Genomic DNA, 25,928 nt, shown 5'->3' with positions numbered 1-25,928 from the left:
AAAAATATTTATTTGGAAAAATAAAATTTTATTTTTTGACCAAATTGACAACTTATTTAATTTTGTCCCGACTTTGATTTTTTCTCCTTTTTCATGTTTTCAAGTCAAATAAATCGGCATTTTTTTCATTATTTATTTTTTGATGAAAACGAATTTCAGTGATGGATTATCACTATTTGTTCTAATTGATCTCAATCATACATACAATTTATTTTTCTGATTAAAAATAAAACAATGATTATATAACTTAAAAAACCTCGTAATTTACCTGACCGGAAACAAATAGAAGAAAAGTGCGCCTACGAATTCATACCTCGGTAGAGATGGATTTAAAAATATTAACACCAACACGATGACAGACTATCTTTTCATAACCTGTCATAATCATAAAATTCCAATCCTTTTCTCGATCGTATTAATTTGGGTTCAAAAGATCTAAACAATTTTGTAAATTTGAAAACTACATGTCGAAGGAGCCTTAACTCGAGTAGATATTTCTACAATAAATACACACCACCAACTGCATTAACTTCCATTTTTATCAACAAACATCACCTCACCATACCAACATTCATCAACCTGCATTTACTCCCACCACCCCATACGTTACATTATGCACCTCTTGAATCTTGATTTGTTTGTTCTTTTGGAAGAAAAAAAACAAAAAACAAACCAACCTCGTAAATCCCACTCTAGAACAGGGTTTAGGACAATACGTACAGATCTAACATCTGCCTAAAAGAATAGAACGATTGTTTCCATAAATATCCATAACAAAGCAAAAGAAAAGACTTTGCAAAAGAATCACATAAAGAAGCACACTTTGATTTGATTTAAGCATAGGAGGCCTCTGCAGAAAAAGGCGATGCGAAAGCCACAAATAATCTACAGACCCTCGAAACGGGTTGCAGAAATAAACGTTTATCGTATACATGACCACCAGACCAATTCCACAACCCATCGACCACCAAATTTAACCACGAAAATTAACTCCTAATCTGTTAGTAGATGTTATCTACCACCTGCTGCAAGTATTAGTATTACACATTTCTATCCTTGGTGCACATATAAAACTACTAACTTCATCTTAACCTTGCCCATAAAGGGTAAAAGAACAAATAGTAGACCAAAACAACCGCCTGCCTGCCGCTATAAAATCTCTTACGTTATATTTCAAACTCAGTCCCAGGCACTGGCGACACCAGGGCCATAACCTCCGCCTCCGCCGCCGCCGCCGCCATACCCACCACCAGGAGCTCCATATCCTCCGCCATATCCACCACCAGGGCCGCCATAACCACTGTTCATGTTCCCTCCACCGTAATAATCTCCACCACCACCGCCGCCGCCCCTACTGAATGAAGAGTCTCTTCGGAAATCACGGCCGCCGAACCGACCTCCACCACGGCGGTTCTTGCCTCCACCATACGAAGCACGAGCTGCATAACGAGCGAGCCAAGCTGGAACTTCTTGGTTGGCTTCTTGCATGAGATCTGATAATGGTCTTGCCATGGAAGCATTGTTGTCATTGAAGAAGGCGGTGGCTAGCCCCGACTTTCCTGCACGCCCGGTTCTTCCTATACGGTGGACATAGTCATCAATGTCGTTTGGAAGGTCAAAATTGACCACATGAGCAACGTGTGGAATATCAAGACCACGTGCTGCTACGTCTGTTGCAACCAAAATCGGGGTATTGCCGCTTTTGAATGATCTCAAAGCCTGCTCACGTTCCTGCAAGTGTTCCAAAATAAACAAAACTGCATTTCAGCATTCTAAATGTTGGTAAAACATCAAGAGATCAGATAAGATCATCTACAATAATATTAAAAAGAAAGCGTATTACCGAACACTAACAATCAAAAAACAAATACCTGTTGTGTTCTATCGCCATGAATAGTGGTAGCAGGGAAGCCATTCATGCACAACCAATATTCCAGTGAATCAGCACCCTTCTTAGTCTCAACAAAAACCAACGTAAGAGCTTGCTGCAAAGATCGAGTATATTAGAAATCAAGTGACTATATATGTAGAATGTATTAAAGTTCCATAAATGCTTTCTCCGACCCCAACGATGAGATATGGATCACATAATAGCCTGTTTGCACTATAGCTTCTCCAATGAAAATTAAAGACGATCAATCCCACATAGCAACATGTACATTGCAGGAAGAGTTAGGGGGCTATTTGGTTGGTTTTTCATTAAGTCCTATATAAGTGGATTAATCTGTCTATATAGATTGGGAAAGGTTTTGTTTAGGAGGGTTTTTTCATAGACGGAAGGAATGTGTTTTTTAATTGGGAGGGGCAGGTTTGGAAAAAAAAACTTGGCTTTCTGCATAAAGCTCCTACCTTGAATAAGCCACTTTATATATCATTAAGCCACTACCAAACAGTCATGTATAGGTGACCACATAAGTTGTGAGTTCCATTAGGCTCATTAAGCTGCTAACAACAGGTCCTTAAAGTTATATGATATGAACAAACTGACAAGTAGTTTAAGATAATCCATATCAAGTTTCATAACCATGCAAAAAGACCAATGATAAATAAAATCTCAAAGGTTTCTTCATCTCCGGTTTTACCTTTCCATGAGCACCATTGGCCCTTTGCGCATGAAGGAGGTCCATGAGATGGCTTCTCTTGTCACTTTCTTGTACATACTCAACTCTTTGTACAATCAGATCAGTACTTGAACCAACTCTTCCCACAGCCAGGAATATATAGTTTGCAAGAAAATCAGAGGCCAGTCTCTGCATATTAAACCAAACCATATATGGATTACAGATTGGAACCAATATACACAATCAATCTCTATTAAATGGCTTCATTTTGGCTATTTTGTATGTTAGAAAGTAGGCAAAGAAGTGATATGATAGGAAGAAGAGCATCTAAAGCACCAACTCCAATCCCCATCCAATGTGCTGATACAACTGGTGATAGCACATATAAACAAGCCTATCGTCACAACATATTTGAGGCATGATAATAACAAACAAAGATGATATAAGATGAAAGAAGCAATACTGGAAGTTGGGATTGTTAGTCTAGTTCAAAAGGATTTATTTTTGGATTACGATTCGAATTTTAATTTTAGGTCCCGTTTGGTTTGTAGGATTGGATAGGATTTGGAATTCAATTCCATTCCAATAACATGTTTGGTTTGGAGGATTGCTTGGTTCTGAAATCCCGGGATTTCATTGAAATCCCGCAAACATGGGATTTAGAAATTCCATTGGGGTTGGTATTTCGCCGGATTTTGTAGGATTTGTGTAATAATGTTTTAAAATATGTTGAAAACATTTGTTTTCTAAAAATCAATTAATATAAAGGTAATTTAATTATTTTTATAATTATTTATATTTTGTTTTTATAAGAAATGGAATTCATTTCCATTCCAAATCATACAAAACAAACTCACCAAAGGTTATAAATCCCTCCAATTCCAAATCCTTCCACGAAATCCAAATCCCTCAAAACCATTCCATCGAACCAAACACCCCCTTAGTTCTATTGTGTTCATAATTTCATCTTTGTGGATTAGAAGGTAAATTGCCTTTTCTTTTCTTTCCTGTCACAGTAACTAATGAACCATGCTAAGAATCAACGCTAAGGAAACATGCTAATAGGCTGGCAATATCTCAGTCATAGCATCTTAAAAAGCATGCAAATCTGATTGTATTTAGAAATGAAAGACTAGTTTGATTATTCATACTTGCATAGTACAAAAACTTAGCCCCAAAATGTATGCCATGCATGCAAATGGCCGTCACTCATTCAACATTCACAAAGCTGGTACTTGGAACATCAATTTCTAACTCACATGTGGCATCCAGTAGATTATCCAAAGAAAGGTGAGCGACTTTAATAAAACAAAAATATTCTGTTTGCAAAAAAGTAAAGGCCCTTGCAATGATCATGCACAAAACTATTGAACCGACAAAGAAAAGGGATGAGAAACATAACCAAAACAAGAAAAGAACCTGTATCTCCTTGGGGAAAGTGGCACTGAATAACATTGTCTGTCTGACACCTGGTGGGGGCATGTCCATTTGTTGCACGATCTTCCTTATTTGTGGTTCAAAACCCATATCTAGCATTCTGTCAGCCTCATCCAAAGCCAAATACTTGATGAGCTGTAGAGAGACTCGTGCCCTCTCTAGCAGATCTACCAACCGCCCAGGGGTAGCAACAAGAATGTCTACGCCTCTCTCCAGCTCTCGAAGCTGACCAAATACAAAATACATCAGCTCAGACCAAATGTTTTGATAAAACAACATGAAAGTAAAATAACGGAAACCATCAAGAGATATAGGGTAAGTATTGAAGTACATGTAGAGTATAACAGACAGATCATCTCAAAAGCAAGGAATAGGGGGAAGCATTAAACAAGTAATACAAACATAACCAATACTAAGCATACCCATCACATCCCACCCGAAAGTACACTCTGGGTGGGTAGGATGTACTCGGACTATTCCTCTATGAGGATCTTAAATATAATTTTCTAAAAAACTGCTGCTAATCGAGGTAGATAGTGCTCATACCATACAGGGATAAAGTGTCCTCCCTCTTTATAAATAACTTGCAAATGCAAATTCATGGATGTTTGCAGGCAAGCTTCATGACTCGTATAATTCTCCAGATGCACAAGTACCCATTGAAATCTTTCTCCTATTGAGGGTAAGTTATCACATATGGATGTGATACTACTTCGTGTGTTGTATACACCATGTAATATTTACTTAATTATGCTTGCTAATGTTCATCTTTATGGTGCTCATACCATACAGAGATAAATTGTCTTCCCTCTTTATAAATAACTTGCAAATGCAAATTCATGGATGTTTGCAGGCAAGCTTCATGACTCATATAATTCTCCAGATGCACAAGTACCCATTGAAATCTTTCTCCTATTGAGGGTAAGTTATCACATATGCATGTAATACTACTTCGTGTCTAACTGTATACACCATGTAATATTTGCTTAATTATGCTTGCTAATGTTCATCTTTACTATGTTAAACAAAGCACCTTACCATTCTTTGTCTCTGAAATATTCTGTGTATTTTCGTCTAAACGTTATTTCTTTATGCACAGATTAGAAAATGCAACTAGCTGCCAGACAATTGCTTCGTTGAAAAAGTTATTGTAGTGCAATGATTACAGAAGAAGTAAACTCAAGCAATACTCGTGAAATTGAGCACGAATGATGTATAACATCATAGGTTTTAAACACAAAACAGTGGGAGTGCCTTCATCCAAACGATAATAAATTTTAGCATATTCAAATCTTTGATCTTCTTAACCAGCTTATAAACACGAAAGCTCCTAAATAGCCCACTTCCATAGACAGTGATCCAGACTGCTTTTTCGATTATTTTATGTATTCTGAACTATTTTGAGATAAAAAGAAACTAAAGACCAGAATTTCAACAAAGAAAAATAAGTACACTGAAAGATCATGTGAATACTAGACAAAGAGAATATATGTACCTCTACATAATACTAATCCTGCAAAAGTCCCAACAAAAGAGGCCTTTGGTATATACAGACAATCCATCAAAATGGTTTCAAGTCGGAATTATTACTTTATCAGTGGACTAATTTATAAATCTTGGTTGTGCCCAAGGTATACATACATATTGCACTCACTTCAATTAGCAAGTATAATAAGCATCTCAAGAAGGGTGCCAACGAAAGGGAGTTCTTGTGGAAGTTGAGATAAAGAAAAGTATACGGAAAATAAACCTATCAAGAAAAATTAATGGCACATTTCATATATAAACATACAATCATGAGGATTATGACACCTGTTGATGAATTGGAGCACCACCATAGGCAACCACCACCTTTACTCCAGTTTGATATGCGAATTTCCTAGCTTCTTCATGAATCTGCAGACCAAAACTGCAATGAATAAGTCCTTCAAGAATAATATATAAACAAAAGTATTACAACTTAATATCATATACGCACTTGACATGACAGCTCCCTCGTGGGTGAGAGAATAAGAGCAAGTGGACATGCTGCCCGTGGCGCTCTCTGACCAAATTGACCCCTCATTATTCCACTGATAATCGGGAAACAGAATGCAGCTGTCTTTCCAGACCCAGTCTGGGCACAAGCCATTAAGTCCCGGCCAGCAAGAGAAATCGGTATAGCATGCCGCTGAACAGGAGTTGGTTTCACATACTTACACCTCCGAATGTTTAAATTGAGTGCTTCACCTAAATCAATCTCAGCAAAAGTATTCACAGGAGGCGGCACATTATCCCCACTTGTCTCAACAGGTATATCTTCATATGCATCAAAGTTAATTCCACTATTCTCCTGTTCAGAAAAGTCTTGCTCAGGAACATCATCATCTCCAAAAGGGTTTACTTCACGATCCCTTCCACGATCCCAACCACCACTCCTATTGTTCCAGCCACCTCCACCGCCACGTCCGCCAGCAGTATACCCCGGCCTAAAGTCATTCCTAGGAGCAGCCCAACGATTACCGCCACCAACAGCAGGAACAGCGGAACTAGGGACAGTGTTAACAGCGGCTGGTGGTGGAGCCTCCGCACTAGAAGGCCGGTTACGAAGGTGTGGCGGAACATAAGTTGATCTGTTTGGGGCCAAAGAATTCCCTACACCAGCATTATTGCCATAAGAACCAGCAGCCGAGTTTTCAGCTGCAGCAACTGAATCAGCCCAAGAAGTTGGCATAGTCAAACACAAACCCTTAGTTTTTCCCCCTCAATTCCTCCTTGGTCTCTTCTGAAATCAAATTGTTTCTCCAAACACCCTCTAAAATTTCCCAAAAAAGAAACAAATTTTCTTGATTCCAATCTAAACTCCAACTTTCGTCAACATCAAAAACCAATAAATTAATCTTCTTTCTCTCTTCTTTCCAGTTTATCCACAACCAAATTCCTAATCAGATAAAAGCATGCGTAGATTTAACGTTTCTGGAAGCATAAAGTCAGATACATCAAAAACAAAAGCAATACAATACACAAACGATCTACGTAAATTAACAAAACAAGACGAAAGTAAAACAAAAATCTGAAAACATGAAGCAAGAAAATTGCATCATAAGTTGCAGAAATCGGTTTGGGATGAAAACAAGACAGACCCATGAAAAAGAAAGAGATGAAAGTAAAGAAAACGTACAAAGGGAGATTGTGCAAAAAACGCCGATGGTAATGTAGAAGTAGAAACCCTAATTTTTGTGAGGAAGAACAAGAAGAAAGCGATACGAAAAAGAAAAATATCTTGAGGGCTTTCTCTCTATCTCTGCCCGTGTTTCTCTCTCTACCCACTCTCTCTCTCTCTCTACAAATATTTATTAATTTTTGGGGGATTTTTTCTTTTTGGGTCTCGGTTGTTTCAAATAAGAGACGCCAACCAATACAAATTCTACTCTTGCGGTCAATATTCCCATGCCTTCTCTTTTTTGGTAAATATTTTTTTTCTTTAAATATTTTTTTATTGAAAAATAGATACTAAAACCCATAAAATTATATATAAAGATTAACGCGAAAAATAGATGTAAAAAAAGTAGAAATAAACAAGAATCGTATTCGTATGACATCAGAACACGGTTAGAACGAAAAAAACTGAAGCCCACCTTACGTTATTATGTCGGCGGCTATTAGAATGTTGGTAGAGGGTGATGGTTTAACGTTGGGTTTATGAAGGTTGATGGTAAAAAAAAAAAACTTGTTGGAAGTAAATGTGGAATGTTTACTCGTTTGGGTAATTCAACTAGTCATATATACTGGGTTTGCTTCTTTATCTGTTATTAATTTTAGTTCTTTTAGTAAAAAGAATTAAATATTGCCATAAAAACGGATACATTTATGTGTTGATGGATCGTTTATATAAGTGTTGTTTGATTGGTCTTCGTAAATAAAACGACTGAGTTTGTCATTTAACAATAGCTGATTAGTTTTGATACTCGTAATGTGTACTTTTTTTTTCATTTTTATATAATTGTTGATATACAGGTATTTTAATTAGAAAAGGTAACGGTTTAATAATTTATGTCGGTAAAAGTTAAAAAAACGCGAACTCTTGTGAAAAAATATGATTTATGTTTTTATAAATAATAAAAATATGTTATTTAATCATTACAAATGGGACAATGAGATATTGTGTTTAATAGGCTTTAAAAAAATCAAGATCTAGATTTACACAAAGTAAATTAAAACATTTTTTAGGTTTTTAATTAATGAATAAATATCAATTAACGTAAATAAATAATTTGTTTCTTTAAAAAAATTGTATTATTTAAAACAAGTTGAGATAAATTGGAATTTGAGTTTCTATGCTCAAAGAGGCTCATTGTATACATAAAATGCCTCTATGATTGACATTGTTGGAAAAATATGCTTGACGTCTTTTCAAAGACACTCCTCAATGCCGAAAACACCTATGTATAAACTTTGCGTCTAGAGAGGGAAATTTTATTCGTACGGGTCGGGTACACGTGATTCCCTGAGCTACGGGTAATGGGGCGGGGACGGGGATTTATTTTCGTACCCGAAGAAGGTTTGGGACGGGATCGGGAATGACATTACCCGCCTCTAACACGGATATCAGTTTATTATTTTTTATTTAATATATTTATATAATGTATGTATGTGTACATCTGTTATTAAATGGAAAATATGTTTGATTTTTAATATTAATAATTAATGTAGTGACAATTTAATATAATTTTAATTTTAAGGTGCATTGTTTTTATGCTATTTTTACCAAATGGGTACCCAACGGGTTCCCCGACCCCGCTGGGAATTCCTTTCCCCCTTACGTGTTGGGGATTAGTTGAGGCGGGGTTGGGTATGGGGGGATTAAACAGGGATCGGGGACGGGGGATGCATTACCCGTCCAATACCCACCTCGTTTTCATCCCTATTTGTATCCATCTTCCAGTGCTTCTTTTAATCAACGATATATGTATTTTTGTTTTTATGGCGCTCTATAGGAGATCAATAGCAGTTTGGCATACTTGATATGTAAAGATTAGTATCAATGGAGTTCGATGGCCTTCAAGCTCGATGGGGAAATCGATTAACTTTGATGGAACATACTTCGTCCACGGATTGGTTTACAAATCGTTTGGATAAGAAAAAAGGCCTATAATCCTGAAGATATATCAATTATGACGCATACTTTTGTTTTGTCTATTACGCATAACATGTTGTTTGTAGATAATAAATTTTTATGATAATAATTAATTAAATAAATAATAAAGAAAATAAATAAAGAAATAAGAAGAAAAGAAAACCCCAAATAACGTGGATGGTTGATGCCTTCAGCACACATCAATAGAATTAGAGGGGAGTCTTTAATTTAATTTCAAAATTCGAATTTTTTTTGGAAAACCGGAAAAGGTTGTGGTGATCGAAGGAAAAAGGCAAAATAAGGAGGGTTTCCTTCGTTTCTGTATCGGTTTTCACCACCACCCACTGCCTCTTCTTCACTCGCTCACATCCCAAAACCAATTTTTCCTCCTCTTGTTCGTTCGTTCGTTCGTTCGTTCGTTATGTCTCGCCACCCACAAAATTAAATTAAAATAAAATCCCTCGATTCAAATAATTTCTCAAGAAATTACCCAAAAGAAACAAACAAGATGAGCTTGGATCCAGTCGTACAGCGCGTTAATCGCAATGTTGATGAACATATCGCCCAGCTCATGCAGTGCAAACCCTTATCTGAACAAGAGGTTATTAGCTTTTGATTCCAATATCTGTTGTTTTGATTTCTTGATGGGTTGTGTTTGTGATTGATCTATTCATTTGATATGATATGTGGGGTTAATAGATTTGATTTAGGCAGATCTTTTTTCGTCAGATCTATTGCAATAAAGTCCGAAGCTTTCTTTTTTCAGTTTGAATTCTGGGGTTCTTTGGAGGTTATATACATGCATTTTTTATGAAGCTGAAGAATGATGAAAATCTGGGTGTAAGTCATTTAGCGAATTCAAGATAAATTATCTGTTTAGTTTTGGTGGATTTTAATTTTAGGTTTTTTGGAACCTATGCTATTTTAATTTTTGGATAAAATTGTTTCTGGGTCAAGGTAGATTTATGTGCTCTAGATACACTGGTCTTATGATTTATTATTGGTTAAAATTAAATTTTGTTTTAGTGATTTCATCCCTTCTTCACATCTCTTTGATCCTTTTTAATCTGACACCCCTCTTGTTCTATAACCTGGATGTATCTAAAATAGTTTATGATTTTGGGTCAGATTCCTACTTCCAGCTTTGAAACGGTCTCTTGTTTCTGGTATATGAGTCTGGTTTTTGATTTCGGTCCAGTGGCCATGATTCATGGACACCCCTTTGGTTGTCATAACTCTTGTATGCAAAATTTTATGCTTCAAAATTGTTTTTGGACCATCTAGATCAAGGCTTATCATACATGAAGATGCAAGTGTAGCATACTAAACAATACTCTTAATTGTTGCAATATGTATCCATTCGAGACTTACGTAGCACAAAGAAAAGCTATTAATGGAAAACTTCTAAAATGATAATGGCTTATATGAGCAGTGGAGTTAGATTGTTTGCTTTTGAAGATGTGCGTTCTCTATGGATCTCCGATGATAATAAAGGGGTTGTTTGGCCCTGAACCCATGGGAAAATAATGTAGGTATATATTTTTTTTGGGGGGGGGGATTGACTTGATTCATTTAAAGTATTAAAGAAGAACATGGGATGTGTTTCTTGCCAATTTTAAGTGGCATGTACACAACCTTGCAGAATTTGCCCTTTATCTGTACTTGTTTTGGGGTAAAGCGTGCATTATGTACTTGATTGATGCATTTTCTGTAAGATGAATCACATCAGTATCACTGTGATCCTATTGAGCTTGCCTTTTCCTATTAATGCATCATTTATTTGACAGTTTGGCTTAAGCAATGGTAGACAAATGTTTCTGAATCTTATGCTTTTATGAATGTAGGTTAGGTCACTATGTGATAAGGCAAAGGAGATCCTGATGCAAGAAAGCAATGTGCAGGTATATTCCTTTTTATGTATTTCGATGCCTAATCGATTACTTTATAATCTGATACCTAATTCTTGACTAAATTGTTTGTGGACCCCTCTTTGTGATTTACTCTGAATACGTCTAGCCACTGAAGAACAGTTAGGTGGGGTTAGAATTGTCGGTTTTATGTTTTCTTGTTCTTTATTGTCCATACCATTAGGAACCTGAAATAGTCTTTTACTAATCTTTAATGATATACCGGAGTACATAAATAAGTTTAAATTTGCTTGCAAGCTGTGGCAATGTAAAACCTTTTCAGTAGTGATTTTTTTTTGGGGGGGGGGAATTCTAGGTGGCAAGGTATTTCTAGACTGTGTTTCTTTCTTCGGACACATTTAAATGTTGTGCTGTGCTTGAAAGATCATCATAAGGAATTATGCTTCTGATGGTTTGAACAAGTATCCAATTGGAGGGGCAGATTTGGGCAATCCTTAGATTCACTTATTTAATGAAAGAATGATGATGTATGTCTTATGCAGGGACTATCTATTATCATTCCCAAATATTCTGGTACTATCATTCCTAAATTTTTGTGCAGACTGTTTTTTGTTGCACAAAAATGTCATTTCTCTCAAACAGGGATGGATTTTGGCTGAATAATGAAACTCATCGACTTTCTGCATATATCTTTCGCAGCCGGTTAAAAGTCCTGTGACAATCTGTGGGGATATTCATGGGCAGTTTCATGATCTTGCAGAGCTTTTCCGGATTGGAGGGAAGGTTTGTGCCGTGTTCCCTTATTCTCACATGGGTATTTTGTGTAGTGTTGATAATTATATCATTCTTTTTTGATAAGAACCCTGAAAGTTACGAGCAAAGTATATATATGGTACTTCGGATTTTGATATCAATACATGTCTCAGAAAGAAGAGAAGAAAAAAATGACCTTTAGGCAGAGAAATTTTGATTTAGATACAAATTACTTGTTCAAAAGTTAAAATTTGGTGATAGTTAACGTGTAGAATTGCATTTCAGTGCCCAGATACAAATTACTTGTTCATGGGAGATTATGTTGATCGTGGTTATTACTCGGTTGAAACAGTGACTGTAAGTATTAAACCTCTAGTTTTCTTCTTGTGTTTTGTATATTTGAATTTTAATCAATTGTCACTCAAGTATATGACCGGATAGGATCTCAGATGAGGACAAACCAGTTGGACCAAAGTGTTTAGAAATCGGTTCTATTCTCATATGAGTCTTGTTGTCCATTCAGCTCTTGGTGGCTCTCAAAGTGCGTTATCCACAGCGGATTACTATTTTAAGAGGAAACCATGAAAGTCGGCAGGTTTGCTTTTCTGCATGTTATAAAAATTCTTAATTATGAAATTACAAGAGCTATAATATTTCTGTTTCTGCAGATCACTCAAGTTTATGGGTTTTATGATGAATGCCTAAGGAAGTGAGTTCCCGATATTGTTTAACAAGTTGTTATCATTATCTTTTTCATGGTTTAGTGCCTTTAAGTGTCTTGTTTGTTTGTGTATGCCAATATAATACTCTCGACGTTCCATAAAAGTTGCAATATTCAACTGGCAAAATGATCAAAGTGTAAAGAATTTTGCTTTGGTTTTCTCATTTAGTGTAACAAATGTTAGGTTCTTCATATTCGTACCAATTTACTTTCAGTCTACGTGACACCGGTTGATTTTGATGTGGTATTTTTCCATGTAATCAAGAATTACAATTTAACATGACAACTTGGGTTGGCAACCATGTCATCTATAGTTACATGATCTGCTGATAGTGGTCAAAATGGTTGTGAAATAGAAAAAAATTGAAAGTTTGTTACACTGATTAAGAAAAAATCGTCACACTGAATAGGAACTAAAGCAAATTTTGATGCATTTTCGCTATATTCGATTCATTCCTAGTTCAGTGAACCGTTTGACTACGGTCAAATGTCAAATATAGTTCCACACTAAGAGAATCGTTGCATTTTCTGCAGATATGGTAGTGCTAACGTGTGGAAGACATTTACGGATCTATTTGACTATTTTCCGCTGACTGCATTGGTTAGTAACCCTTAACTCATCTTATTTCCATAATCTGGTTTTTGTAACTCTTAACAATACAACTCTTAATCGTATGGAATCAATTTTTAGGTGGAGTCTGAGATCTTTTGTCTCCATGGTGGATTATCCCCTTCCATTGAAACTCTTGATAATATAAGGAACTTCGATCGTGTTCAAGAAGTGCCCCATGAGGGGCCCATGTGTGATCTTTTATGGTCTGATCCTGACGATCGCTGCGGTTGGGGTATCTCTCCTCGGGGTGCTGGATATACATTTGGCCAAGTATCTCTTCGACATTTCTTTCATATTCCCAATTTTCTTTCATGATGCTGCTAAACTTCGTTGATTTTATATCGTATATTAGGACATATCTGAGCAATTTAATCATACCAACAACTTGAAGCTGATTGCAAGAGCACACCAGCTGGTTATGGAGGGATTCAACTGGGGTCATGTAAGAACTTTACGATCTCCCTTCTTTTGATGGCATAATTTTGGTTCAAAGAAAGTGTTTTTCATATGGATTGCTTATAACAGGAACAAAAGGTTGTGACGATTTTCAGTGCACCTAATTATTGTTACCGTTGTGGGAACATGGCTTCAATCCTTGAAGTAGATGATTGCAAGGGTCACACTTTCATTCAGGTTTCTCCTTCTCTCTCTCTCTCACAATATATATATATATATATATATATACTAGAACGGTACTCACGCAATGCAACGAGATACATCTTCATTTTAATGTTTCGTTTTATTTTTTGTTTAGTTGATATAATATGGTTTATGTGGTTTTGAGAAAGATAATGTTTTTACTCTTGAATAAAAATAAATTTGAAATAACATAAAAATTTGAAAAATTATATCGATATTAATATCAAATTAACTATTTAAAAGTTCTCGTTTTTTTGTACAATTTTTTATTATAATTTAATTTAGTTCTAATAGTTAAGTAATTTATTTTTGGCTTAACAATATAATTTTTATAAAGATAATTATTCTATTAGCACTCAATGATTATTCTAATTATATTTTAGATTTTTGATATTTAAAATGAGTTGTTTATCATGTATTTGATTATGTTTATCTGCAGTTAGTTATACAATTAAAAAATCGATCTTTAATAAGTTGTACTTATGCACAATTTACTTGTAATCTTAAATTTTAAGTAATATGCATTAATAAACAGTACTTCATGCATAAAAAATGGTTTTTGAGAGTTTTTTTCAAATGCTTTATAATATAGTATAGATATGGGATCAAGTGAAATTTGTTTTTGAAAACCATGAGAACACCTTCTCAGCATTTTGATGATTTTTTATCTGTTGGAAGTAAGAGGAACTTTAGTGGCATGACTGTAAGGTAGACCAGACTCGCATATGTTCACATGGAAAACACATTGAACCTGCACATACCGTCACATACTTGCACATATGTTAATGTGAAAAATACTTGTACTTTTCGTAAGGGGTTGTTTGGTTGGCTTTTCGTTAGGTTCTGTATAGATAAAGACGTCTGTGTGCATTAATTTGTATGTATAGATTAGGAAGGTTTTGGTTTGAGAGAGTTTTTCATAGATAAAATGAGCATGTTTTTTAATTGCGAGGGGAATGGTTGGAAAAAAAAAACTTGACTTTCTGCATAAAGCTCTCCCCTAGAAGCTCACGGAATAAACCACTACCAAACAGTCATGTATAGTTGACCAAATAAGCTGCTAGTCTCATTAAGCGCATTAAGCTACTAGCCTACTAACAAACGGGCCCTAAACCTGCATATACCTTAACCATGAAAAACACTGAACCTGCACATACCTTCACTACTGATTCTAGTTTAGAGGGTGGGTGATGATTTGTGTGCTTTGCTGTTTATGGTGAGTTTTGGGATCAGTTTTCATATATTTTAGATAGTAATTGGTAAGAACTAAGGACTAAGGAGGGTTTTGAATTTCAGTTTGAACCAGCTCCAAGGCGGGGAGAGCCAGATGTGACCCGTAGGACGCCAGATTATTTCTTATGATGCTATCTTGATTCAACTGGCTCATGGGAAATACGCAAAATGAAAAAGGGCATAATCATCATTATCATCATCATCATCATCGTTTTACTGGGAAATGAGGCAGCGATCTTGGTGTAATTTGCTGCTGCACAAACGCAGTATCATTTTTTCTTTCAGTTTTCTTGTTTGTAGAGGAAAGATAAATGTCGGTCGTTTGATTGATGTCTTTTCCTTTTCCTGCTTTTTGCTGTTTCTTATAATTCTTTGTGACCTTAGTTAATTAAGAATACTTGCTATTAAATTCTTCCCAAGGTTCACTCATTCTTTGTCATCTACACTTCTTAAACTAGGCAGTAGGTACATCATGTATTGTGTAATACCAACCAGGGTTAGCCACCCTCTTGGAGGTGGTGCAAAGGACCCCAACTGGCTAACCTTCTTCTGGGACCTTTGAACGGGTTAGCCTGGTCAAAGGACCGATGCAGAGACCAATTGATAGTTAACGTTATGGGATTGGGACCAAACGGGCCGGTTCAGGCCGGATTTTTTTTGGAAAGTTTTGGCCTGGTGGGGCTTTAAAAGCCTGGGCAGGGCCAGGGCTGGGCTTCAAGCTTGAGCTTTTTTGTGCATATTTTTTTTTGTGGGCTGTTTATCAAACACTCATCCGGTAAGCGCTAACCGTGATAAGAGTCGTTCTCACTTACCGAGTAAGACTCTCGCTCCTTGCTTCGCTCTTACCGGATAAGATTTTTGGTTTGTCATATTCATTCAATAAGGTAATGTGACTTGGTACGTGCTTATCCGAGTAAGCATTTAGTGAACGACCCTTTCGTTGGTTATTTTAGGTTCGAGTGGATGAAGGTTATCCCGGAATGATATGCTAATCGTTATATTTAGTGCAAATTCTATACACAAATTCTTTTTGTAGTTTCTACTATAGTCACAAAGTAGCCCACTAAGATTTCTTGTGTCAAAAGATCCTTATGATCAAATATACACTTGATATATATGAAATACATGAACTGTTTTAACCGGGAAAATATCTGTATTCTATCAACACGAATATTGCAGTCCGAAATCTAATGGAAAGCAAAACCGGTCGATACAGATCTAGAGTACGATAAAGGTAACATGAGAAGTTTCTTTGTTCTACCGATGTAAGCTCTCTTCGTCAAGTTATCATAATCGTTCTCCTCAATAGCATCCAAGATCTCGCGGTACAACAACAACGATGACCAGACCTGAAATCACAAATTAAACCGCAGATTGAGACACCAGATAGATGATTCTATTAAAAAAATTGAGTTAGAATTAATGTTCATACCGGCCAACGACTATCTTTGTCAAGCTTAGAAGCTCCTTCTTCGGCTTGGTTGAAGTAAAATCTAGCTCTTCTAATCTGCCCTTTCATGAATTCTCTCCAGTTATCGGTCACCCTTCTTGAGTAAACATCTTCATCACCTAGCCCAAATTGTGATAGTTCGTCTTGAGGAAGATAAACTCGGCCTCTTAATGCACTGAAAAAAAACACAGATGATCGATAATGATGATGATGATGGCGAATGTGGAGATTGGGGTTGGAGTAGATTCATAATCAGATGGAAAAACTTACTCTTCTCCTACATCTCTAAGTATGTTCGTGAGCTGATTTCCGATGCCAAGATTGAGAGCGGAATTATAGATGCTTGATGCAGATGATGATGATTCTGGAGAGATACCCATCACAGGAACACTCATCAGACCAACTGTTCCAGCAACATAGTAGCAATATAGGTAAAGTTCTTGGAAATTTTCGTAACGGTTTTTTCTAGTATCCATTCTCATGCCTTCGATCATGTCCCTGAAAGGCTGAAAACCCGAAAAAGATAACTTCTTTTAGTCTTTACGAATCATGTGAACTTAGATGTAGTTTGATTGTAGTAATTAAGGTGGTATGTACCTTAATGTCTAGTGGAAACTTGTGAACTGTGTCGGTAAGGGCAGCATCAAGCATGTCAAAGGGCCGGCCATCGAATAGATCTTCGAGCCTCTCTTCCCATCGGTCGAGAACCGCAGCGCTCATGTGCATTGCATTAGGTCCATCAACTAGTTCATCTGTTCTCCTGCACCAAACTGCATGCAGATCACCTTAATTATGTTTATGATCTCATAAGAACACACCCACATGAAAGAGATTTCTTGAATTTTGTTTTGTTGATCTCATAAGAACACACCCACATGGAAAATATTTCTTGAATTTTGTTTATGATCTCACAAGAACACACCCACATGGAAAAGATTTCTTGAATTTTGTTTTTTGATCTCATAAGAACACACCCACATGAAAAAGATTTCTTGATTTTTTTATGATCTCATAAGAAGACACCCACGTGAAGAAAGATTTCTTGATTTGATCTCAAAAGAACACACCCACGTGTATCTCTTGATTTTGTTTTAAGATCTCATAAGAGCATATTATACCCACATGAAAAAGATTTGCTAAATTAGGTCTTCATGCATGTACTTACCATATATGGCCCATATTGCTTTCTGTCTTTCCTCAGTCATTAGCCTGGTTCCTGTCAAGTTTCAAAGCAAACTCAGCACCAAAGTAATAATCTACATAACTTTCCATATTAGGAAACCATTTTAGGGAAAATGAAGGGTCGTCTAACCTAGATAGAAAGTCTTGGCATATTCAGCACAAATATCTCTGCACCGATCATAAGCGTCTTCAAGAAACACAGGATGGAACTCGGGCTTTCTGCAACCAGCATGATCACTGCTTCGTGTTCGCAACTGTCTTTGAACGATCTCTCGAACATGTAGATCAGTGTGAGGAATGCCTTTTATCGATAACTCAGGCAAAGATGGTCTCTTTGGTGCTACAACCCTAGCTGTTATTGTGAACTCTTGATGTGAGTGTCTGCCATTGTTGATCACTGATCCTATGGTACAAGGCTTAGCTAAAATGGATACTGCAGATGACATCTGGAGATGATCTCACTCAGACCTACTTTTCTTTTCAATACCTTCTTAAGAAATTGCTCTATATTTTTGGAATGATCTCCAAGAAATGGCTTTTAAACCCTCTTGTGATACACTTGATATATATATAGCATATCATATATGTAACTCAATAACCTTTTCTACATCCCTTTCATACTATTGATATAATATATATATAACTCATCACCTTGTCTACATCCCTTTCATACCATACACCAGAAACAATATTTTTATAAACAACTTTAGGTTCGGGTTTATATAAACAATTAGGTTCGCGGTTTATAATTAAGACTTGGTTATGATTACGTCTGTATATGGACCACTGTAGTTTCGGTCGCTGTTAACTATAAATGCCGGCAATCATGACCCGTACTTGGGGAATACATAAACTAACAACCATCACATATCGACACAGTAATCGGACTTGTTATATTAGTTTAAAGTGTTTGTATTACATGACGTCTTCATTATTTAAACTTCCCTTTTCATTACTACATACATCATCCTATATATATATATATATATATATATGTGTGTGTGTGTGTGTGTGTGTATGTACGAGAGGAAACTGTCTTTATATGCAACCGAATTGAGGATCTTGTAACCTTTGATTCCCCTTGTTTTCGTTTGGGTGCTTCTACAAAGCTTTTGTCATCATCCAATCTGTACAAAAGATTAAGAACCCATGAGCTTTAACGTTATTGTCTTTTAAATAATTATAAGAGCAATATGAATACAAGATTAACATATTAAAATGGTTCTGGTTTCTGACGTTATCTTCAACGAAGGATACGTTTCCCGTTGATGGTATCAAGAACAAGTGTTTTGGTTTAGATTCTTTTGTATAAATTATTGGCAGAATGCGTATAGAATTTGATTAATATGTGTCCCAGTTATTTTTTATTTTTATTCGTATGATAAATTAATTAATGAAAATAAGTCAATCGATTGTCCATAAACAAAGATAAAAAGTTGGCGTTTAGCATCTAGTTCAGTTGGCAAAAGGGTGTTGAACTTTATCCAAATACAAGACATGTTCTAGGTTCAACCTTAAGGCCCCTCCCTTTTTCTACTAGCCTCAACCGTCGAATGAGCCAAAAGATGGCTCCTTCACATAAGTACCGTTGAAAACAGGTTTCGTGTAAGACTGATTGGGGTTGTCGATAAACACAGTTATAGTAAATCATCGAATAGAAGCATATAGATATGTTAAGATTTAAGACTACAAACATAAGAGCGTTTGTAGTCCAACGGTTAGGATAATTGCCTTCCAAGCAATAGACCCGGGTTCGACTCCCGGCAAACGCATTTTTAATCCATTTTATGGAAACATGATTTCTATATAAGTTTTATTTTCATTATTAATATATAACTTTCATTTGTTATCTGACAATATTTAAATATAAGATTCAAACCGAGTATCTAACTGTCTAACACATGATGATTGTCGTATTGAACTTGGACATCAAAATTTCTAATTCAACAATTTGTCACCATCATCGACATTCCTAAGAACAAGAGAAACAGCCATAGCCGACTTATCACTTCCAGGTAGATATATATCCTTTTTGCCGTCATTATTGAGTAAAGACGTTTGATAAGACCCAAGTAGACGTGCAAGTAACGATACCTAGATAAAGACCCAACGATGTCTTCCAAGCAACCCAATGCTCTTCTTAGGCTTTCCACAAGTTAAGCATACAAGACACCACATTGTGCTTTGTAAAGTAAATATGCTCTTATTGAACTCGTTGTGGACAAGAAACATGATTAAACCAGACCAAACAAGCATAACCCAATATATCTCACTTCAAGGTGGAGTCTGGGGGTAAGATGTAAGCAAACCTGACATCTGCCCTAAATGATAGAACGACTGTTTTAGCGTTTGTGAAGTTATTATTTATCAATCTATCACAATATATGCCTTGCTGAAATGTAGTTTATACATCTGTTTTGTGTATATATACACAGACTAACTACTTTCTTGCTAATCAGTCCTACCTGCTATCCTTTGCGCCCACCGGCAACGGTTTAAAGGCGGCCAAGACAACCGCCACTTTGGATGACAGAAACCCCATCATCCCAACAACAATATCTTTAGGTGTCAAAACCAGTGACTGATCTCCAGAACCAAGTTTAACCACAATAACAGCAAATGCAAGTGCCAAAATCAGAGTCGTCACCTGACCCTTGAACCGTCCAAACATTTGATCAAGACCACCGGTCCTGTCCAGCACCGGAGATGGCAGTTCATCAACGGATCTCTGCAACAGTAAAAGATAAAGAAAACCACCAATTCCACCCGTCAAGAAAGCAAATGCAGCATTTTCACCAGCAGAGAATGATGCAATTGTTGATCCAGCAACGATAAGGAGTGCATCATAAAGCAACAATGAGAACTTCAAATCTGCATACTCTTTCATGCTTTCTTCGTTAGATAAGTTGCTCGTGCTCCAGAGTGAAGATGCCGGGGAAATGTTTTGATTTAAGGTCAAGTTGTCCCCAGAAAGCTTGGTCACAATGTCTGGTCTAAGTTCCACCATGGAAATATCGTTTCCCTCTCCTAGAAGAATGTCATCAGCCATGAAATCATACTGGAAAATACCATACGGATGACTGTCATTTTCTTTTAAAGAAGATCGTGACCAAGAAATAACGCTCACACCTGCTGGTCTCCACTGACCTGAAATATAGTAATTAAACACGATACATGTTTAAAACTTTTTTCTTGGTATTCATATGTAATGATCTTGCCATTATCTAACCTGATTCAAGGCCAATCCAAAGAGCTTCAAGCTTTCCAATTGTAGGTCCTTCAAATGTGAAATGATCAAGAGATCCCCTTCTAAAGTGGAGTATATCGGAAGCATCCTTGTCTTTTGATTGCAGAGGATGGCCTGTATTTAAGGTTGCTGCTATCCTTTGTAAGATTGAATCACCGTTTTCGTCTACCAAACAAAGCAATATTCCAGAATTCGGGTCAGTCAGACCAGATCCATAGTAATTACTCGTTTGAATCGTGAGCTTGTATAAACACTCAAGTCTGTCTTCTTTAAAAGATGTGACTAGCTTCTCCAGTGAAGAATCTGTGGTTGGTTTCACTTCATAGGCTGGCAAAAGGCGAGCAGGTCTTGCATAACCCTGAAAATCTGAAGTGACACAACTCGTAAGGCTAGGATGAAAAATACGAATTTGAGCTAATTTCTTAATAGTAAACCTCTATTTGCTGAACGCATTTTTGTTTGTGTTAGAGCAAAAATCCTTACGGGTGCTCAGGCTAATAGCAAAAAAATCCTAAGAAAACATGGTGTGTTGTCAGCATCTATCTGAAGTAGTTAGAAACTGAACAAGATAATTTGAAAATTGGCTATGCTTTCCTATTCCGATATGCAACTTCAAATATATGTGAATTGAGAAATTGCAAACATCTATAATTATGGTGTCAAACATGTGCTACTCAAAAGATACACCATCTTAACTTGATAAGATTTGCTACAAAAATGTTAGCTTCAGCCCTAATGAAAGGCAATGCTTTGATGATATTCCTTGTGCATTCTTCGTGTTAATAAATGTCTAACGGAAGTCCGACATTTTTTTTATATAGAGAAACTGCAAACCCACTACCAAAGAGTAGCATGACCTGCTTAAGGCCCTTAGCCTCCAAGTTGCGTTTTACTAATAAAGGGGAGATAAATCCCCAACCACTACAAGAGACAAGGTATGACATAGTCGGGATTTTGCTTGTATAAACCAAACAAAACAAATACAATACATCCCACTTGAAAGCAGGGTCAGTGTGGGGTCGGATGTACGCGCTCCTGACCTCTACAGTCTACCCCCAAAGGGTAGAATGGCTGTGTCTGTGAAGACTACCGGCTTGTGCCAAAGTGTGAGAGAAAAGGAAAGGGCACATATTAAGCGGCAGAAAAGGAATGAAAAAACAGAATAAGGCACAAAGAAAATACATACAAAGGTCATAAACATGATCCAGAAAATGCTAAATACAAGCAATTAACCAATAACTAGTCTACTTACAGAAGCGATTAAGTTCCACCTGATTTCAAGAAATTAATGACAACAAACCTATGCTAAAATTTTCACTATCTATGTAGTGGATAATTATAAATGATGGCACCAAGCATCTATATGTTGAATATTTATGCACCCAAAAAACGTCATTACAATATGCCAGAGTGACACTAAAATAATTATAAAAGTGGTTAAATGCCACTTCTCATCCAAAGGTGACACTTACAATCCTTTCCTACTGGTAACCCTTGGAAGCTCTAAAATAATTCATAAACATCATCATATTCCATCTGTTTGGACAAAGAGCTACCCTTAAATTTTTTGAGTTCAAGCGAGTGGAATTTCTCAATATTAGCGTATTCCAGAAGTTTTCATGGAAATTTTGATGAGTTCTTAAAATTCAAGCCAGATATTACACAATAGAAAATTATTAGCCTTCAATTATATTGATTTTTGCCATGCAAAACTCGAAGAGTACTCGTGTTTGAACCTGATGGGATATAAAATTTCTGGAGGATATCTCTGATTCAGCAAGCATGAATATAGGGTTAGTACTTACCTTACAAATCAGGACACATCTACATCGAATTTCGATCTAGGGTTAGTATTTATTTACCTTGAAATTTTGATTTCTTCGAATGAAGAACAAAACTCATACCCCGATTTTGATCCCCAATCTTAGCGACACGGGTAGAAGTTGGAGGATTCCTAACCGGCATCACCATACCATAAGTCGTATAATTACAAATCAAATGCTTTACAGCAAGTGATTCCATTTACGAATTCGGTTTGAACTCAGGTGATGATCAAATCAACAACTTTGAATCTCCTGTAACTTCAATTTATTGAACTGCACCTACAATCTGATCAACCCAGAAAAATGGTATTGAATTTTGCATCCGTAATGAATGGATCGGATCTTTTAGCTTTATGGCATGGGGGAACTGAATCCGACTGACGACCCATATTCCATTTGTTAGCCCATTGGGCTTTACACATTCAAATTGAAATTCATTTCGAAGAAAAAGAATGGGAAATGGCTTGGAATACGACGTCGTTTGTCTGATTTCCATTTGAGTAAATTACAATTTTCATCCTTATAGTTTGTTTATAACTTCTATTTGTCCATGTGTTTTAAAAATCATCGTTTTCATCTTTATAGTTTGTAATTTATCGTACATACATCAATCGTATGCAATAAAAAGCTAAATGGCTAAAATAAAGAGAATTCAAGGATCAACTATGTATAAACCCTTCAAAAGAAATTAAAACAAATAAAAATAAAATTAACTCGTACGAATTACGAATTTAATCTTGGATGATTACTCATCTTCATCGACTTCAATTTGGTCACCGTTTTTGAAAGTCAACCATTTCTTCGACTTGCATAACTTCATCAAAAAATACCATAAAATAGCACCAAGCGTTATCACCCCACTAGTCAAATACACCATTTTTGTAGCAATCGCCATTATCAACACTAAAAACACTGTCGGAACCAAACACATTATCACCAACGCAGGCACCCCTAGTGGCACCCGGTACGGCCGTTTCAGTGCCGGAAACTTCAGTCGTAACCATACAAATGAAGCGAACTCCAATAACATCCCCAAACTGTATATAAAGTTTGCAGATGATATAATGTACGTAAAGTCCATATAAGAAAAACCTATTGTAATCAATGTGGATACCAAAATCCCGACCCATGGAGTATTGAACCATCTTGATCTAACCTCAAAAAACTTTGGTAAAAACCCTAAATCTGCCATACCCAAAATCTGATATGCACAACTACTTAATAGGGCTTCGAATAAACCTATAGCGGATAAAACAGATCCGACGTCGATCCAAATCTTTAACCATTTACCCGATATCATCTCTGCAGCCACCGCCATGAACCCTGATTCCCATTGGTTTTGATCCACCGTAACAGCCCCAGTGACGGCTACCAGAGGGAGTATATAAGCTAAGCAAGTCAGGATCACGGCAGAGAACAGTGCCGTTGGGAAAGTCTTGTTTGGTTTTTCGACTTCTCCGGCCATCGTACTTACGCTGTCCCAGAAATTTAAGTTCCAAAAAAGGGTATTGAAGTACAAGTTCCAGTCTTTTTTGACACCCACTTGCCCCATACTTAACCACCGGTGTGGCCGGATTTGCGGGATGGCGATAAGCGACATGATGACGAAGGGTAAAAGTGAGATGACCCCGAGAGTAATGGCTGCATAACCGACGATATTCAGACCGGTGAAGTTGAGAAACGAGAGCAAGAGGTTGGAGAACAAGATGGCTAGGGTTCGAGGTAATCCCGACGTGAAGATCGGAAACAATTTTTCTAAGTAATCAATGCAGAGAATCGGGAATGCTGCCAGATTGATAACGCCGGTGAGAAACTTCCAGGTACCCATTAAAGATCCACAGAAGGGACCAAAAGCTCTATCTGCCCATATGATGTAACCACCGTTGCCGGGGAAGGTGGTGGAGAGTTCGGCGGTGACAAGAGCCTCCGGGATACTCCATATGAAGGGGAAGATTAAAAATCCGAGGATGGCGAGGAGTGGTCCGGCCGCCTTGACCGCCGGTTCTTCTCCATAAGGGCCACCGGCAACCTCAAAGTATATAAGAAAGATGAGTGGGATGAGCGTGAGTTTCTTGTGGCTTTTGACGGCGGTTGTTGTTGAAGGAATGGTTACAGGGATGACATCCCCTGTGGTGGTGGCGGTGGTTGTAGCTACGGCGGCGGATGGTGGCGACTCAATCGTCATGGATGAGCTTGAGATTAGGTAGTGAAATAAATCCTCTGGCTTGGTGGAATTGATGAATATGGTGGTATCAAGGATTGGATGAGCTTGAAATCGTTAAACAAATACTAAAATAACTCCTAATTCTTATTTCTCTTTTAAAAACTTTATTTTTTTTTTGATTTATCAGTTAATAATGCGTGAAAAATCAATTTTTATTTTACTTTTTCTAAACAAAAATAATAATATCTTAGAGAATTTTGGAAACTTGTGTTACCTTTTTTTTTTTTATAAATTCTGAAATAATATGCATCAATAAACAGTACTTCATGCATAAGAAAAATGATTTTTAAGAATTTTTGTCAAATGTTTTATAATATAATATATATAATACAAAATTGGTCCTAATGAATTTCGTGATCACAGTATTGAACTTATAATATATGAATCGTAAGAAAGAAATGTGTTTTTGCTAATTATTGCAAAAAATTGACCGCAACTCAAATCAATTCCATTTTGATTGTATGAAAAACAATAAGCAATGAGTTTTCATTTTCTTATCGAACCGCTACCTTAAAGTCAAACTATTGCAAGTTGAAAAAATTGTGTAAACACCTTGTTAACAATAATCTAATTTCGAGCGATATCGAAGAAAAATTCACTTTAAAAAAATCATAGAATTGAAGAAAACAGTGAAGAGAGTCATATTTGTAAGCAAAGCAGGTGTTCCAAACATATACATACTTAATAGTTTAATGATGTGTCAAAAGAAACATATATGTCTCACTAATTTTCTACGACTTTTACGGACACATATATAAAGGAGGTAGTTTTCTTACATTCGGGAACGTTATGATCTATCTATAAAAAGTGAATTCACATGTGCATGCCCAAAAATAGTTGCATTATTACTTTTTAATATACTGTAAAAGGAAAATCTGTATTTGCAGTACGCATGGTTTTACACTGATTTTAGAATTGACTTTTTAACTTGTATGCTTAAAAATAAATACATTTAAATGGATCAAACTTTTAAAACCTATATTTACGTTTTATTAAATAAGAAGTTTTAAAGGTCACTCTATTATTGAATTTACTGGTCTTACAGTATTCGTTTGGGAAAC

At 36.4% G+C, this 25,928-nt stretch overlaps 5 protein-coding genes and 1 non-coding gene across 9 annotated transcripts; 2 read left to right on the top strand and 4 right to left on the bottom strand.

Moving 5' to 3' along the window:
• Nucleotides 1–812: 812 nt before the first annotated feature.
• On the bottom strand, nucleotides 813–7,286 carry LOC112522267 (DEAD-box ATP-dependent RNA helicase 37-like). Of its 3 annotated transcripts, none has more exons than XM_025131386.1 (7): nucleotides 7,159–7,286; nucleotides 5,977–6,953; nucleotides 5,811–5,894; nucleotides 3,981–4,223; nucleotides 2,583–2,750; nucleotides 1,872–1,985; nucleotides 1,180–1,731 (listed from the first exon to the last, which is right to left on the bottom strand). In XM_025131386.1, the coding sequence occupies exons 2-7, from the start codon at nucleotides 6,709–6,711 to the stop codon at nucleotides 1,180–1,182; spliced, it is 1,896 nt and encodes a 631-aa protein (XP_024987154.1). In that variant the 5' UTR covers nucleotides 6,712–6,953; nucleotides 7,159–7,286. The 3 variants fall into 3 exon arrangements, with proteins under 3 accessions (XP_024987153.1, XP_024987154.1, XP_024987155.1); XM_025131387.1 differs by having other exon boundaries at nucleotides 5,977–6,918; XM_025131385.1 differs by having other exon boundaries at nucleotides 813–1,731; nucleotides 5,977–7,286.
• Nucleotides 7,287–9,379: 2,093 nt separating this feature from the next.
• LOC112520840 (serine/threonine-protein phosphatase PP2A-2 catalytic subunit-like) lies at nucleotides 9,380–15,370 on the top strand. The gene is made up of 11 exons (XM_025129452.1): nucleotides 9,380–9,715; nucleotides 10,959–11,015; nucleotides 11,682–11,765; nucleotides 12,021–12,092; nucleotides 12,259–12,330; nucleotides 12,404–12,444; nucleotides 12,991–13,057; nucleotides 13,148–13,339; nucleotides 13,422–13,511; nucleotides 13,595–13,702; nucleotides 15,005–15,370. Exons 1-11 carry the CDS (start codon nucleotides 9,623–9,625, stop codon nucleotides 15,068–15,070), a joined length of 942 nt encoding a protein of 313 aa, XP_024985220.1. The 5' UTR covers nucleotides 9,380–9,622; the 3' UTR covers nucleotides 15,071–15,370.
• A 616-nt stretch (nucleotides 15,371–15,986) lies between these two features.
• LOC112521022 (phytoene synthase 2, chloroplastic-like) lies at nucleotides 15,987–18,121 on the bottom strand. The gene is made up of 6 exons (XM_025129649.1): nucleotides 17,704–18,121; nucleotides 17,557–17,607; nucleotides 16,989–17,161; nucleotides 16,662–16,897; nucleotides 16,374–16,566; nucleotides 15,987–16,290 (listed from the first exon to the last, which is right to left on the bottom strand). Exons 1-6 carry the CDS (start codon nucleotides 18,017–18,019, stop codon nucleotides 16,129–16,131), a joined length of 1,131 nt encoding a protein of 376 aa, XP_024985417.1. The 5' UTR covers nucleotides 18,020–18,121; the 3' UTR covers nucleotides 15,987–16,128.
• A 1,152-nt stretch (nucleotides 18,122–19,273) lies between these two features.
• Nucleotides 19,274–19,345, top strand: TRNAG-UCC. Its single transcript has one exon. It is a non-coding gene; the product is annotated as a tRNA-Gly (tRNA).
• Nucleotides 19,346–19,824: 479 nt separating this feature from the next.
• Nucleotides 19,825–22,963, bottom strand: LOC112521351. 2 transcript variants are annotated; one of them, XM_025130162.1, is made up of 3 exons: nucleotides 22,683–22,963; nucleotides 20,803–21,186; nucleotides 19,825–20,720 (listed from the first exon to the last, which is right to left on the bottom strand). In XM_025130162.1, exons 1-3 carry the CDS (start codon nucleotides 22,840–22,842, stop codon nucleotides 20,035–20,037), a joined length of 1,230 nt encoding a protein of 409 aa, XP_024985930.1. In that variant the 5' UTR covers nucleotides 22,843–22,963; the 3' UTR covers nucleotides 19,825–20,034. The 2 variants fall into 2 exon arrangements, with proteins under 2 accessions (XP_024985930.1, XP_024985931.1); XM_025130163.1 differs by having other exon boundaries at nucleotides 22,725–22,961.
• A 425-nt stretch (nucleotides 22,964–23,388) lies between these two features.
• On the bottom strand, nucleotides 23,389–24,828 carry LOC112520920 (probable polyamine transporter At3g13620). The gene has a single exon (XM_025129543.1). It carries the CDS (start codon nucleotides 24,826–24,828, stop codon nucleotides 23,389–23,391), a length of 1,440 nt encoding a protein of 479 aa, XP_024985311.1.
• Between the last annotated feature and the right edge of the window lie 1,100 nt (nucleotides 24,829–25,928).

Source organism: Cynara cardunculus (assembly GCF_001531365.2).
Source record: "Cynara cardunculus var. scolymus isolate 2C chromosome LG 11, CcrdV1, whole genome shotgun sequence".
NCBI classification, from domain to species: domain Eukaryota; kingdom Viridiplantae; phylum Streptophyta; class Magnoliopsida; order Asterales; family Asteraceae; genus Cynara; species Cynara cardunculus.
The sequence above is the reverse complement of the archived record's forward strand: the minus strand, read 5'-3'. Positions and strand labels throughout refer to the sequence as shown.

Coding starts and splice junctions, on each gene's coding strand:
- LOC112522267 (XM_025131385.1), bottom strand. CDS start 6,711: ATGCCAACTTCTTGGGCTGATTCAGTTGCTGCAGCTGAAAACTCGGCT. Junction 4,224..5,810: donor GTGCTCCAATTCATCAACAG/GTGTCATAATCC, acceptor GTATTTGGTCAG/CTTCGAGAGCTGGAGAGAGG. Junction 1,986..2,582: donor CCAATGGTGCTCATGGAAAG/GTAAAACCGGAG, acceptor CGATCTTTGCAG/CAAGCTCTTACGTTGGTTTT.
- LOC112520840 (XM_025129452.1), top strand. CDS start 9,623: ATGAGCTTGGATCCAGTCGTACAGCGCGTTAATCGCAATGTTGATGAA. Junction 9,716..10,958: donor AACCCTTATCTGAACAAGAG/GTTATTAGCTTT, acceptor TTATGAATGTAG/GTTAGGTCACTATGTGATAA. Junction 11,766..12,020: donor TTTTCCGGATTGGAGGGAAG/GTTTGTGCCGTG, acceptor ATTGCATTTCAG/TGCCCAGATACAAATTACTT.
- LOC112521022 (XM_025129649.1), bottom strand. CDS start 18,019: ATGTCATCTGCAGTATCCATTTTAGCTAAGCCTTGTACCATAGGATCA. Junction 17,608..17,703: donor TGCCAAGACTTTCTATCTAG/GTTAGACGACCC, acceptor GAAACTTGACAG/GAACCAGGCTAATGACTGAG. Junction 16,898..16,988: donor AGTTTCCACTAGACATTAAG/GTACATACCACC, acceptor TCGGGTTTTCAG/CCTTTCAGGGACATGATCGA.
- LOC112521351 (XM_025130162.1), bottom strand. CDS start 22,842: ATGGAATCACTTGCTGTAAAGCATTTGATTTGTAATTATACGACTTAT. Junction 21,187..22,682: donor GAAGAAATCAAAATTTCAAG/GTAAATAAATAC, acceptor GTGTCACTTCAG/ATTTTCAGGGTTATGCAAGA. Junction 20,721..20,802: donor TTGGATTGGCCTTGAATCAG/GTTAGATAATGG, acceptor ACTATATTTCAG/GTCAGTGGAGACCAGCAGGT.
- LOC112520920 (XM_025129543.1), bottom strand. CDS start 24,828: ATGACGATTGAGTCGCCACCATCCGCCGCCGTAGCTACAACCACCGCC.